Below are 15,992 nucleotides of genomic sequence, written 5' to 3'. Positions count from 1 at the left end.
CAGCAGAAATACATCTCCCTTGAGGTTTGGGAACACAGGAGGTGAAGTTATCCTTGACAAGGCTCCAGGTGGCATGAAGTGTTTTTTCCACCCCTGACTCCAGAGATTTTATTATTACTCTTCTACCTAAGCCTTCAAAACAAAGAGAGCCTGACAAGGATGTAGCTAGTGCCTAACCAAAACAAAAACAAAAACAAAAACCTTATTTTCATATTTTTCTGGCGGTCTTCTAAATACCACGGTCTAGGATTACTAAGAATTTGACTTCCAGAGCCAATCTCAAAACAACAAGGTAAATAACCACAGAGGATCAATAGAAAATTCTATAATGTCAACTTTCTTCTTTTTTTCTTTGTTAATTTCTTGAAAGTTACTTTGAAATTTTGAACTATAAGCAATGTATGCACCATGACAAACATGTAAGGGAAAGGGAGGATATCTTTCAATTTTCTAGTAATGTTAGATGCCAAAACATTAATAAATATCTGATAAATTAATAGCAATTTTTATTTTCACATGGCTCATTTTATTGACCTACATGTTGACTAGAAGAAAGTACAGAAGAACTAAAATTGTATCCTTAGATAACAGTTCTAAGACATCAGTACAATATCTTTACCCAGAAATGTGGTCAGTGTGAGATTTTTTTCCCTTGTGCTAGTAAGCGTTGTCAGTGAAAAAGAATTACATCATTTAGACTACCAAGGAAGATTCAAAAACAAAATAGTGGCAGTATTTAGTGTAGGAGGAGCAAGTCTATAACCCAAGACACCATACCCTATCCTGATTTTGCTATAGGTAGGCAACTTCAGGCAAATCACATAGCAACCCTGGTTCTCAATTTAATCAACTAGCTAATACACATTATGAACATACTACTCAAGGATATTAAGAGGCATATGAGCAGAGAGAAAGGATGATGCTAAACAAAGAACCAACAAATTCCCACCACCATTAACACTATAGACAACACTTACAGATCACAAGGACTAACGTTATTTTCAGAACAACGGGCAGTAATGTGTGTATAGACCAGCCAAAAACTAACATCAGCTAGTTACATCAAGGAAGAATTATCAGCCAACTTATTGATTAGGCCTTTGTCCTCTCTTCAATTAATAAGGCTAATTAGTTATTGATTTTTTTTAATTTTATTTTTTATTGAAGTGTAGCTGATTTACAATGTTAGTTTCAGGAGTACAGCAAAGTGATTCAGTCATGCTATACATATGTATATTATTTTTTCAGATTCTTTTCCACTGTACGTTATTATAAGAAATTGAATATAAGTTCCCTGTGCTATACCGTAAGTCAACTGCTGATTTTTTTGAGACTGCTTAATTTTGTTATCAATCCATTAAATGACATTGCGTTTGAATTTTCATAGTTTGTGTGTGAAGACCCTGATTCAGTCAATCCTTTCCAGGCTAACATTCACCATCAAGGCCTAGTGCCTTAAAGCAGCAAATTATGCTTCTGAGGTGAGAAAGTAATAAACCAAACCTTAATCTGTCAATATGCTAATTGCTTTCCCTGCTACAGAATAATCATATTTCAAGTCTTAGCATAATAATAGATATATCCAGACAAAGCTCTGTTGTACATCTAAGATCCAGGTCATTATGTTGCTAATATTAAATTATTTCTTTGAGCAATTTTATAGCACTTGGATTTATTTTAATTAATATCCACAATAATACCCTGAAAACTAAACAGAAAACAAAATTTGCCATAGGAGATGTCTGAGACATAAATAAATACGAAGTAAAGGATCAATTATTGCAGCATAACTTGCAAAACTGCTCTTCACATAATGTTTACTTCAACTTTGTACCACATTGATAGAATTTTTAAATGTATTATCTATTTAATGTTCATGACACCATCTCAAAGGACAACTTCTCTAGAGTGAAAATCCTATGTTTTGTAAATCAGAGCCTTGCAGCTGAGAGAAGACTTTTTTCATTTGTTAGGTCAAGCTAGGAAATGAGGATTAAGAAAGGGAAAATGCTTTTCCACCAAGAACACTGACTTGAATGCCCTATTTGCAGAAGAAAATGGAGTGAAAATGGAGGTGGGAGCTGCCAAACAAAGTAAAAATGATCAAGCACTCTTGGAAAGAACTCCAGAGCTCAAACTCCACTGGTTTGATCTACAAGGATGCCGCAGGCAGAAAGATAGGCAAAAAAGGAAGCCCTATCATGATGGTTTCGTTCATACCACGTGGTTTCTACCACTACTTACATGATTACTAACGACTCCCTTATCTGTGTCTCCATGCCAGACCTCACTGATGACTTTTATTCTTTATTTCCAATTTCCCACCGGGAATTCTCCCCTCAGATATCTCCACTACAGGGACCACAGAAGCAACATGTCCAAACCCATCATCTCCTCCCCTAACCTGCTTCTCCTTTATTCTGTCTTCTCAGAGCCAGCTTCATCCAGCTTAGAAGGACCCCACACTTGGTTTAATGGTCTGCTGTTGTGATCTTGAAATTCTTAATAATTTTTGGACCAGGGGCCCCATATTTTCATTTTCCACTGGGTCCCCGAAATTTCTGTCCGGTACTGGATTGGCATCACCATTACCCCTGTCGCTGAAACCAACCACCTAATCCCAGATTCTCCATTTCCTCATTTCTATAACCAATCATGCTGTTTCATGCCCACAGTTGTACACCAAGCAAGAGCCCACCTTGTTTGGAATGCCTTTTCCCCTTTTTCAAAGAATTGACTTCCACTTTTCTTTAATTATTAATCAAGTTGCATCAATATCAGAGATACTTACTGATGCCCGGGTCTCATACAGATGCCTCCTCTTGGTCCTCCACCCACAGAGACCTGTCCCTACATCTGTTATTCTGTCCTTGAATCACGATCTTGTCTCTCTTCCTCCAAATGATGGTGGGTCTCTTGATGTCTGATTTTATTTTTTTTTTATCTCTGGTTCTCAGCTATGTGCTTGGCATATACAAGAAATTTTTTAATGTTTACTGAATAAGATTGATGTATTTCAAAAAACTTTACTAATTCATTTTTGGAAAATACAACTGATCTATACAAATGTTCTTTCCTTTTAGAATGAGCTTCATTTTTTGCAAAGTGATCCCCTCATTTCCCTCCTGCACCTTCCGGGAAAGTCACCACAACAAACAGCTCCAGAGCTTATGTTACACCTCAAATGCATTTGCCACTATCCTCTGGGGTCACTGTCCCTCGAGGTCACTTCTGCAAGTGCAAACAGCTGGGTCCCCTATGCCTCTGGGAACTTCCAAGCACTGCTGACTTATACACAGTGATTTGTTTGTGCCCAGAAGTTGCCAGAGTTCCTCCACAAGGCCACCAAGAGTCCAGGATGCAGGAGAGAAGAGTGGGAAGTGTGGCCCAGAGGGACAAGAATTCTCTCATTAACCCTGGGCCCCCGTGTGCTCTCACAGATCACCAGATTGGCCATCATATGAAACCTTGTTTGAAAAACAATCTCTTGGGGAGACACTGCTTTGGGAAAGCAAGTGTTCTCCTTACTTGCTACAAGTAATAAACCCCTCCTTCTCTTGATCTGGCTGGTGAAGGGAGTCCAAAGGAATCATTTCAGCCCTAGCCTCACTGTCTCATGAGCACTTCAGTCCCTCATAATAGACACACCTGGATGGATTTCTTTATTCATTCATCCACGCAAACATTCACTGAGCATCTACTGAGGGAAATGTGCCAGGTGAGGTATTATCAAGGAAGATGAGGGCCAAAAAGTCCCCACACTCAAGGAAATTAAGAGTATCATTATGAAACAGACAAATTCCACAAACAGCTTACAATTCCAGGTGTGGTGCACAGATCAGCGGCCCGGCAGCACCTTCTGGAAGCCTGTGAGAAAAGCAGAATTTTGGGGCCCTCCTCAGGACCTCCTGAGTCAGAATATGCATATTAACAGCAGCACAGAAGATCCACACGAATATCAGAGACTGAGAAGCACTGACACATCCCTCCCAAGAGCTGAACCTCTTTTTAGCCTGAATTAAGTTCAAATCTCAGTTGCAAAACCTGCCCTGATGGCTCCTGCTCATAATCCCCCTTTTTCCCACCTCTGGACTCCAATTCTGGCTCTCAGCTACTTCACAGGAGGGGCAACGTGACTCCTCCCCGACGCCAAGCGGGAGCTGGGGGGAGGGGTGGGGGAGGTGGGGGGCTCGTACCCACTGCCTGCACTCTCGCCCCTTGAGGCTCACAGTAGATTCCCCGGTGAACAAGGTCTGATATTTCCATTCTTGCCATGTTTTTAAGAATTCCCAAAAGGCCTCCTCAGAAAAAGAAGTAACAACTTAAGAATTTGATGACTGACGGGCCCAGTTCAAGCAGTTTACATTTTAAACACTGAATGCATTGTCTCTGTATATTTTCCATAATCAAAAGAGGGGCCTCAAAGTAAGACAAGGCTTTATTTAACTCTTAGAATTGGAAAAAAAAAATCAAGATTCAGCTGGATACCAAGTGCAATTGGGAAATGCTGTTGAGAGTAGAGCCTGGCCTTGTTCTTTTGCTCAAACACTGCGATACACACGTATGCATGCACGCACACGCGCGTGCGCGCACACACTGTACACGGGTATATGGTTAATGCTAAGAATTCCAAATAGACATGTACACATTTTCCGTGTACACTTTGGGTGTTTTTTTATTTAATTGACATCATTTCAAGTACTTATAACTTGAAATCTTGGAGGTTCAAGATATATGGGAGTTCTATGTTGTTTTATTTAGGGTTCTTTAAAATTTTTCATGAAATTCAGTATATTGACAGTTACCAAAACCCGAAAATTCTTAAGCTTGTTGCCTCAAAATTTCTTTACACAACTGAGGATCTACAGAACTCTTGTTTACTTGGGTTGTATATCTCAGTGTTTGCTGATAATTTTTTAAAATATTCAATTATTGATTCATTTTAAAATAATAATAATAAACCCATTGTACATGAACATACATATTTTATGCAAAATAACTTTATTTTACAAAGCAAAAAAACTAATTCAGTGAGAAAGTAGAACCATTTTACATTTTGCAAATGTCTTTAATGCCTGGCTCAGTAGAAGACAGCTGGATTCCCACATCTGTTTCTGTATTCAGTGCATTGCAATATCACATATCATGCAGTCTCTGGAAAACTCCACTGTATACTTGTGAGAAAATGAAAGTGGAAAAGGCAAACAACATCTCAACAAGGGTGACAAATAGAAAAATCATTTTTTCAATGAATGACGCTGGAACAACTGGATAGCCACATGCAAAAGAATAAAGTTGGACCCTTACCTCACACCATACATGAAAATTAACTCAAAATGGATCAGATGTGGAGTGGCTATTAATGGGCACAGTTTTATTTGAGAGGATGATAAAAATGTTCTGGAATCAGGTAGTGGTGATGGCTGCACAACCTTGTGAATATACTAAATCTACTAAATTTTACACTTTAAAATGGTGAATTTTATAGTATGTGAATTACATCAATAAAATAATTAATAAAAGACCTAAATGTAAGAGCTAAAACTATAAAACTGAAGAAAACATAGGTATAAGTCTCAGGACCTTTGATTACACAATAGCTAGCTGTGGCACCAAAATCACAAGGAACAATAGAAAAAAAAAATCAGATTTCATCAAAATTTTTAAAATTTTAACACCATCAGAGTAAAAGGACAGCCCACATCCACAAAATGGAAGAAAAATTGCAAGTCATATATTAAATAAGGGGTCTGTATCCAGAATGTATAAAGAACCCCCAGAATTCAGTAATAAAAAGACAATCCAACTTTGAAATGGGCAAAAGATTCAAATAGACAGTTCTCCAAAAAAGATACCTGAACGGCCAACAAGTACATGAAATGATGTTCAACATCATTAGTCATCAAAGAAATGCAAATCAAAGCTACAATAAGATATCGCTTCACACCTACTAAGATGGTTATAATCAAATAGACAATAACAAGTGTTGACAAGGATGTAGAGAAGTTGAATCCGTTGTACATTACTGGTGGGAAGGCAAAATGGTGCAGCTGCTTGAGAAGATAGTTTGGCAAATTGTTCAGTTCAAAAGATTAAACATAGAATTACTATATGACCCAGTAATTTCACTCCCAGATAGACACCCAAGAGAAATTGCAAATTTTACAGGAATGTTCACTGCAACATCCTTTGTAATAGCCAAAAGGGGGGGGGGGGCGGAACTAAATTTTCATCAACTGATGAACTGATAAAACATGATTTATCCATACAATAGAAATAGGAAAAACATGGAGGAACCTTAAAAACATTATGCTATGTGAAAGAAGCTAGACAGAAAAGATCACATATTATATGATTTCATTTTTATAAAATGTCCACAATAGGCAAATCTATAGAGACAAAGTAGATGAATGGTTACCGAGGGCTGAGAGGTTTGGAGGAAGCAAGAGTATGGCTACTAAAGGGCACAAGGTTTCTTCTGTGCATGATGAAAATGTTTCAAAATTTAATGCGGTGACGGTTGCACAGTTCTGTGAATATCTTAAATTGTACACTAAGTGGGTGAATTTTGTGGCATGTGAGGTATATCTCAATAAAACTGTTTTATTCAGAAGAGGCAAATAACATCTTAGTACCTTTATGAAATTAGTTTGAACCTTGTATACAGAGCCTCTGAAAGGATCTCAGGGACTTCTGGCAGTCCCCAGAACACACTTCGAGAACCACCGACCCAGACAAAGCATCTAGTGTGGATACTGTGGGTAATCTTCCTAGCAACCTCTCCCCTTCCCCTCTTGCTCCTGCAGAAGAGAGCCTTGATTTCCAGGTATTGACCTCTCCCCCATGCAGACCACCAGCTGGAAGGAAGTCGATTCCACTCCGAGACCCAGTGTTAGGTTCTGGTCACCCATTCCCTTCCACTGATTACAGTCACTCATGCAGTGTGGGCGCGTGACCTAGAAGTCTGATCAGAATGACTGCAGGATGTTGGCTTGGAATGCTGAGTCGGAAATGGTTTCTCTCTTCCTCTGGAGGGTGTTCCATGGAAATGTGAGAACTGGAATTACCATAACCAATTCGCTATCAGGTCTGAGGACAAAGCCTCCCAGGATAGTCCTTGAATTAGGTCCTTACTTAACTCGGGACTTCTGGATATATGATCCAGTAAATGTCCTTAATGTTAAAGCCAGTTTCAACTAGAATTTGTCAGATGTAGTTAAAAGCACTCGGCTGATAAACTGTCCAAATGATGTGGAGCTAACAGTATTGCACTCTCTGCACAGTCAATACACTCTGTCTTTGCTCTGAGGACATCAAGAGATAAGATCTTAGCAGACCATTGAAATAACATTACTTTTTTGTCAGAATATACTTAATACAAAGAGCTGGCCCATGTAATCTAGGCCTAAACACATCAGAATTAGAACCACAGTATTTAACAAACTGTCCCTCTCTTCTGTTCCTTTTGTGTCTGCTTGTCACTGTACTCTGAATGGCATTCCAGATAAGTTTGATAGAGAAAAGTGTTGGATCGCCCTTACTAGCAGAAAGGGTGTGGCTGTCAGCTAGACCTTGCTCAGATTTCACCAGCAGGATTGTTTTGGGGCCTGATACACAGCACATATGTATGTTTGTACCTGAGCAATTCCTGTTGCAGTAAACTACTGTCCCTTTTTTAATCAACTAAATTAATGAGAAAAGTATTCTACACTTGTGTGATGTTTTAACATTTACAACATGCCTTTACAGACATCATCTCAACAATCCAAAAGAAGTTAGCAACTGAGGAATTATCATGCCCATTTTGCAGATAAAAAACGGGAGGCCCAGTGACTCGCTTAAGGTCTTCCACAGTCAGGAAGTGATGGAGTCTGAGTTTAAAGACATTAGGTTATAAGCTAAAGCTTTCCACTACTTAGGATTAAATTTAATATACCTTCACATAATAGTAAGACAACAGTCAATATTTTATCAGCTCTTCCTATGGGCCAGGTACTAAGCACTTGGCATATATTCCACATTTAATTGTTATAACAAGCCCATGAGGTCTGTGCCATTATTATCCCCACTTTACAGATGAGGAAACTGAGACCCAAAGAGGTAAAGAGTCTTACTCAAAATCACCTGGCTAATTAATGGTAGAACCAGGGTTCAAACCCAAGCAAGTCGCACTCCAGAATGTAAGCTCTCAACCAATTGGTCACACTGCCACTTCAACAACAGCAGACATGCCTGCTCTGTACAAGATGGCTCGTAGCTGCCCAGAATCTACCAGCTCAGTAGGAATGGAACCGATATCTAACAGCACAAACTACAAAGGATTATGCTATAACTTTTCTTGTTACAGAATTTGATCACACAGAGATTGCCCAAAATATGCCAGGGCTTAGCGAACATCTTATTAAACTTTCCTGCCCATTTTATTGTAACAATAATTGTAACTCAATTTGACCTATTCTGAAAGAAACTACTGCTTCCTTAACCAACAGCACTTTCCCACCCTCCACTACACACACACATACACACACACACACACACACCCTCTCCAATGCCTCTATGATGTCAAAGCCCACCTCCCATTATAGGGAGTGAAGAATGCAAATACCAACTTTACACATTCCTAGACTCTTTGTAGCTAGGGCATGGGTGTATGATCCAATCCTGGCCAATGAGATCTGATGGGAAGACTGATGGGGGCCTCCAGGAAAGGTGTTCCTCCGTGATAAAAAGAAATGCAGGAGGAAATACCACCTCTAATATGGTGGGTGTGGTGGTGCTGGACCAACATTCAGAACGACTGCAGTCACCCTGTAATCATGATGGCCATAAGTGACATGGGTGACGTGTTGAGGATGGCAGAGTAGAAAGATGGAAAGCACCTGGGTCCATGCAGAGCTGCTGAACAACTCTGAAGCTGCCCTACCTCTGGACTTCTCATTAGGTAAGATAATAAGTGTCCTTATTATTGAAGCCACTTAAACTTGGCCACTCTCTGATTTGCAGCCTAAAGCATCCTAACTCTCAAGTCTCAAGCGGCAGCTTCAGAGAAGAAAGAGGTCTGGATTTTGAGTCAAATGAGATAGGTTCTAACCCACTTACTTGCCAGGTGACCCAAGTTGCCTAATCTCTCTAAATATTTTAACACTTAATAACAAAATAACAATGGAGGTAATGAAAATCACGTGAGATCACGTGAATACAACCACTCTGTCAACAGCAATGTTTCATTCAAATGTAATTGGTCTAGGTAATAATTAAACTATAGCCATCCATTCTAACGCAACTCTCTTGCTTTACAAAAGAAGAAACATTGATTCCAAATGTCAAATGACTCACTTAATGTCACACAATTGGTTGGTTACATAACAAAACCACGAATGTCCTGATTCCCAATCCAGTGTTGTCATGCTACCCTCATGCTGACAGGCAATGACCTACGTTAAATATTGGGCCAGTGGCATTCATTCATTCAACAAGTGTTCATTGAACACAACTATACGCCAGGTTCTACTCGAGGTAATGAAAACTCCTTGATGAACAGTAAGGACCACAAAATAAAGTTCCTACTCTCATAAATTTAACAGTCTAGAAATTATTCAATAGACATCTATAAATAATTGTTAAGTGCCTACTATGTGTGAAGCACAATGCTTGGATTTCTATTCAAATACAAATACAAGTTCCCAGCCAATTACAGTGATACCAGCCATGTTTACCAGGATTTGCTAAAAATAAATAATGTGGAAAGTCTGTATTTTAGTCCATAAAGTCAGTATTAAAAATGGCAAGTTCATTAAAAGAATCTGTGAATGCAATGCCAGCATCTGAAAACATGGACAGAATGGGGAAGATGGCGAGAACTCCCTTCTCCTTAAAGCAGCAAGACTGAATGAAAGAAGTTAGAGCTAAGCCATGTCGTTCTACTGTCTCCAGACTTCAAGGGTTGACTCAGCCAGAAAAGCCCAGCAGGGAACATTCAGCAACTCTTCCCCTTCCCGGGGCCTCTGTCTGGTGCCCTAGACTCTCCTTTGGCTCCCCACCCATTTGGAATTTCTCTACCATTCTACCTAAATATTCACTTGCAAATGACAGGACAGGACAGCATGCTAGACCCTCTGAAGAGACAGAGCAGGTGACTCTTGGCATTGCCTACTGGAGCTGGCTATCAGGCTTCTGACACTGAGCCATAAGGTTGTTTGTTCGAAAGTTTTCTTTGTCAATAACCACCAAAATTATATAACTTGGAAAAAATATTTTAATGCTATTACTTTGCAAAAAAAACATCCATAACACGCATTTTGTACAGGTTATAGAGGGACGGAGGGTCTGTGTGACACTCCTTTAACTTTGTGAGTCCCTGGCATGGAGGAAAAAGGCAAGCAAGGAAGGAAAGACAGATGGATTCCCCAGGGCATATCCTGGTGACACCAAAAGGATCTTTAAAAAAAAATCATTTTGTTCTCACCCTAAACAAATGGAAAGTTTTTTGTGACCTTCTACTCAGAAGTGTAATTTCAATTCCCGGGTTTGAAATACTCTAGGAAGGTCTAAGGTCCAAAATCATCCAAATAAAACCTTTTAATTCATTTTAATTGGTTAAATGATAATCACTATGTGGGGCAGATGTGACTCCAAATAAAAGATTTGATTTTTTTAAAGCAATGCCAAAAATCAACATTTTGGAACATACCATTTTAACCTCTTTGGCATCAATTGGCCCGTGCAAACTCTAACGTTCCAAATTGTTATTAGACTGGCTACAATTTATTGTTTCCCAGAACACCAGACAACAAATGCATGTCCTTTGGAGAATATCTATTCTAAGGAAGGCTTCCTCCCCAGAAGGGAAAAAAACAGTAGTGTCAACTCTGATTGGGACAGGATAGGGAAGACAGAAAGCTAAGAGAGCTCAGGAGAACTAAACAGCCCCACCCCCTGCTGCCAGCCCCTTCTTTATCTACACATTCAACATGAGTTAAAGTTCTCGCACACCTATTTTAGGACTTAAAGCAAAGTGCACAAACTACTCTCTGGATCACAAGACAGTACATGCCAAATGCTTCTGTGCAACCCTGTGGCAGCAGAAAAACTGCCTATCCTGCTAATCCTTTTATTATTAAGTTTAGCAGCAGTGTTCAGCTCATAATGAAATTCAAGATCCTCCAGAAAAGTCAGTGAGAGCCTACTTTCCTGGGAGGTCATAGGGCACCACACTCCTGACTTGAAACTTAGCCAGCTGTCGCTTACAAATTAGTTGCCACTGTCACCATGTCACAAACTCTCATAGGAAAAAAAAAAATGGAAGACCATTCATTCATTCTTGGTTAACACACAGGGCAGAGGCAGATTCTCATTGCTGGGAGACGCTGCCCCCATTCTTCTCTCACAAGAACGGGGTAGAGTGCCCAGTATTTTAAAAAACAGCTCAGTCCTGGAATTTCAAGACTTGGGGTAGGTGAGAAGAGGAAATCCCAGAGATAAGTAAATAGATTTAAAAGTCAGAAGCTAATAGTGCTGAACCCTGACACGACCTTTCCAGATTGCACACCCCAAATGAGTAATGGTTAAGGCACCCTTCTGCCTACATATACACGCACTGGAAAGTACACACACACACACACACACACACCCCATTACAGCTTACACTAGATCTCCTGCAAGCCCAGAGGCACTTAATAGCCGAGGATGGGGCTCCCAGCAAAGCTGCCTTCACTCAAACAACTCTGGCCTTCTCCAACTTTGGATGAGAGCAAATGTCCACCAATTTTCTAAAGGGCGCTCTTTCCCGGGACCCCGATCCTGCAGAGTTCCCTGCCTGCTGGCCTCACAGCCCTTTTCCTAACTCTGAAACACTCAGATTTCATACGATTTCTTTTTGAGGTAGCTCCAGCTCCGCGCAGAACACGCCCCATCTTTTAAGGCTGGAGCCCCGGGCTGCCTGGCCTCTTCCACTCCTGGGAAACTTCGCCGCCGCCCCACGCTGAGAAGTAAAGGCCACCAGTAGAGGGGAGGCAGGGAGCGGGAGCTGGCCCCTGGGTCTCAGGGAACCTTCGGAGCCTGGGCGCCAGAAAAAGAAATGAGTGAACCCAGGCTGGTGCATGACTTCTCCACGTGGAGGAAGGGAGGAAGGAAGAGTGGGCGACATGCAGGTACCCCTCTCGGCTCTTGGAGCTCCTATTTCTCGACGGGGTAGGGAACAGTGGGGTTAGAGTCCTCCAGCAGGCAGCTGCCCCGCGCCCCGAGCCTAGGCGCAGCGAGACGTGCGCTCAGGGTGCAAGCTAGAGGAAGGGGCCCGGGAGCAGATAAATTAGCGCGCCTGGTGCTCCGGGGGACAGTGCCCCCATCCCTGGGCTGGGCTCGCAGCTTCAGAGGGCGGAGGAAGCGAAACCTGGCTTTCTAGCAGGCTCCCGGGTGGGTTTCCCCTGCCCGCGCACGCCCACCAGCAGAGGCCCCCCATCTCTGCGCTCAGCGCGTACCCGGTCTCCCTAGCCCCGCACCGCCAGCACCTGGATGTGGCAGGAGATCTCCGAGTCGTCCAGCAGCCTGATCGTGCATTTCATCTCCTGGCTGAGCGATTTGATGCTGGAGCTCCGAAAGTGGATCATTTTCATGGTCCTCCTGCCTCTCGGCACACAGTGGCAAGAGGCGAACATGCACCACGGCCCGGGGAAGCGAGCGGGAGGCTCGAGGCCGGCGCGGCGCTCGCCCGCGCGGACAGACACTCGCACACGCACGGACCTGGACACCCGGGCGCGGCTCAGCCCCGGAACAGCAGCGGCGACGGGCGCCTGCGGCCACACATGCCGAGCGGCCGGGGCGCGGCAGGCGGGTCCCTCCCTCCCTTAGCTCCCCTCCCTCCGCTGCCTCGCCTCCGCCTCGCCCGCTCCTTTCCCTGCCTCCGCCCCTCGCGCGCGCTCCTGCGCCTCCCTCTGCCGGGGCTCGCTTGCAGAGGATGCCCGGAGCCCGTGACCCCCGGCTGGCTCGCGACGCACTCACTCCCACGCGCGAGGAGCCGCGGCAGAAGAAGGCGGAGGGAAGGCTGGCGCTGGTGGCCAGTGGCGTGCTCCACCGCCGCCGCCTCTGCGTCAGGCTGGGCCCGGCAGCCTCCTCCCTCTCCGGCCGCTAGAGCTCTGGCTCCTGGTCGCGCTCGTCCCTGCCCCGGCTCCCCCACGCGCCCGACAGCGCCCAGCTCGGCTCGGCTCCAGGGACCTGGCCGCGGGAGGGGGTGGCCGATCCTGCCCTACACCCGCAGGGAGGATTCCACCGCGGGAGAGGATTATTGGACCAAGGGCGAACCCCGAGAGTGACTTGAGGCCCTGGCCCGGCTACAGCAAAAATAAGGCTAACAGTAACAATACCTGGTGCTCACGGGGATTTTTGTAAGCCTTTATTTAATATTAACTGGGAGTCAATCTCCTTCTCTAAGAAATTCAGAACCTTCCTTAAGCAATTTCTCATTTTTGTCTCCGGACATCTCAGTATGATCTTTGGTAGCAGTACCTTAGACCTGAGCAAGAGGGTTCCTACCCTGCCCCTCCACCATCCCCCCCCCACCTTGGGGGTCTTCCTTTTACTCCCCTGTTGCCCAAGAATGGAGGTGTGCGCCTTCCCGTTTTAGGATCTCTGGGTACTGATGACCCTGGAATTCCGCCTCCAGTATGTTGGAGATGGGGGTCTCCTGCCCCTTTGTCTTCCCCAGAGTGGCTCGAGCCCTGTGTGATGCGCCCACAGGCCCAAGGGCGGCCGTGGAGGCAGGTGGATGGAGGTTGGATGTGGAGGCCAGGACGTCCAGGAGCGGGAAGAGGAGGGGCTCTCGTCCTGCTGCCTTTTACTGAGCTAAGCATGCTTATTAAGAGTATTTGTTAGAGGAGGGACTTATTGTCCAACTTCCAGCTCTTGCTGCAGCTGCACAGAGGTCCCTCATCCTGTCGTTGGGGTGGGGAGAGATGGCCAAGCCATGTCATACAGCATATACACTCTGATGGTCCATGTATGCGCCAGGACTCCCCGTGGGGTTGGGGCCTGCGTGGCAGTCGGTTTCCTCCCTCCGCCTGCTCCTGCTTCCTCCCGTGTTGCTAAATTCAGTCTCAGCATTTGATTCTGGAAACCCCCAACTGTCAAGATAGCAGGATGGAGTGTATTTTATTTAACAGTTGATAGCTTGATTACTGCTGGTAAATATTTAGATCATAGTCTGTGGGTCTCCATGTGTACCCTTGTTCTGGGCTGATGAATGTTAGGGCAGGGCCTGAAGGGGAGGTCAGTGTGGAGGGTCTGGGAAGATGTGGACCAGATTCTTAGCCCCACTACTGGCCAACCCTGGGGATCCTGGGAAAGTCTCCTCCTTTCTTTTCTCAACTTCAAAGGCGAGCACATCTGTGTTTGTTCCACCCATCTCACAGGTGGCCGAGACGCTGGGATGACAAGGCCAGTGGAGGGCAGGTGACAGTGTGTCCTCTGTAAAGCTCCATATGCATATGAGATGCAGTACTGAGACTGTCCCACTCCAGCACGAAAACTGCAGCTGGGGTTGAATCATCTCTCCCACCCCAAAGAGCAGATCTAAGATAGCCTAGAGATCAAAGAAAAGTCACCTTTCAACATAACCCAAGCTTTTCTTTAAAGGCGACATACTTCTCCTTCTTTATTATAGCTCCAAAAGAGTCATGCTCAATACCCCAAAAGTGTTACCTCAAATTTCAAGGAAGCAGAATAAGGACAGTAGGAAAAAGGACAGAACGAAGATCACCCAAAACGGGATTGCAAGCAACAGCATTTTGATGAAATGAGAATCTGAGATTGGCTACCTGCCTGGTTTGGGAGGCTGAGATTCAACAAATATAATGTGGGCTCTGGAAGCCCTTGGAATACGTGGAAAAATAGCTAATACCGTATATGGTCACCAGAAGCAGAGTACCCACTGAAGGCAAGGCTTTGAGAAACCAAGTGGCCGTGGTCAAAAAATAACATGAAGAGCAAGAGGAATTCAAAAAATGAACTCAAGAGATGAGCTTAAAACCGGACCATTTGAGGAAAAGCAATGACACACTCAGAGTCCTAAATTCTCAGCTCACGACTTTTAAAAAGCTATATTCTTTCTATGACAAGAGCTAAAAGAAATTTTTTAATTGAGCCACAAGGCTAAAAATCAAACTCAAAATTCTGTCTACAAGTTGCCAAATTACAAAGTCAGTTGAATGATCAACCTCACTAGATTTCATGAGAAAGAGAGAGAGATCATCAGGGAAGAGTGGGAATCTGGGAATAGAAATGGGACCATAAATGGGTAATTCGAGCTTCCAAGTCCCTCTTGACAGCTGAAGCAAAGCCTTTTCCCGTACCCGTATGGAAGACTTGTTTGCCTTGTTTAAAGATTATTCTGACCTCACCTGAGGCACTACCTTGGAAACGAAAGCCTATCTCCTTGCCACCCCTCTGCCACACCTACCACCTCTGACTACTCTCATTCTTAATGCTTATATTAGATCCAAGCACACTGGGAAAACCAACTACAAAGTCAACTCCAGGAAGAAAAAGAATTGCAAGGTTTTGCTAATTTAAATTGAAAAGTATGTGTGTAAATAAACCTAAATTTGTTGACTTAATTTGCACTTTCCAGTGACTTCCTACTATCCAAATAAATTGACACCTGCCTTTGCCTTTGACTGCCCGTTAGATGATCATAATTCATCATAATTTGGTTTTGGTCCGTGAGATGCTTTGCCTTTCAGATAAATATAAAATATTTAGTTTTCTTGTAAAATTAATTTTCACAATTTTTCTACTAATATAAAAATAAGTTTGGTTTTTCATTGTTGACATTATTTGCTATTAAATTACTGACTGACTTTTATTAATTCTTCCTTCTTGCTTTTTATTTTTTATTTGCTTCTGAAATTTTCGGTTAGCCAAATTCAGGGTATTGCTGGAATTTCTTTGTATTTCTTAAAAAAAAAAATATAATGAATCCTAATCATTAAATGTACTCTTAC

General features: G+C 43.1%; 1 protein-coding gene across 4 annotated transcripts in view; it reads right to left on the bottom strand.

Annotated features, from left to right (window-relative positions):
* Window positions 1-15,992, bottom strand: part of FRMD3 (FERM domain containing 3) — a 296,566-nt gene that overhangs the window by 243,955 nt on the left and 36,619 nt on the right. Inside the window, exon 1 of one of the 4 annotated variants that reach the window (XM_032477516.1) lies at window positions 12,507-14,098. The exons of 2 other annotated variants lie outside the window; for them this stretch is intronic. In XM_032477516.1, the coding sequence (XP_032333407.1) occupies window positions 12,507-12,653 (147 nt within the window). In that variant the 5' untranslated portion in view covers window positions 12,654-14,098. Of the gene's footprint in view, window positions 1-12,506; window positions 14,099-15,992 lie in introns of those variants that run through there. One more of the 4 variants, XM_032477518.1, reaches the window with a different exon arrangement.

This window comes from Camelus ferus, chromosome 4 (assembly GCF_009834535.1).
Source record: "Camelus ferus isolate YT-003-E chromosome 4, BCGSAC_Cfer_1.0, whole genome shotgun sequence".
In the NCBI taxonomy this organism is placed as follows: Eukaryota; Metazoa; Chordata; class Mammalia; order Artiodactyla; family Camelidae; genus Camelus; species Camelus ferus.
Note: the sequence above shows the minus strand (reverse complement) of the source record. Positions and strands in the feature narration are given on the sequence as shown.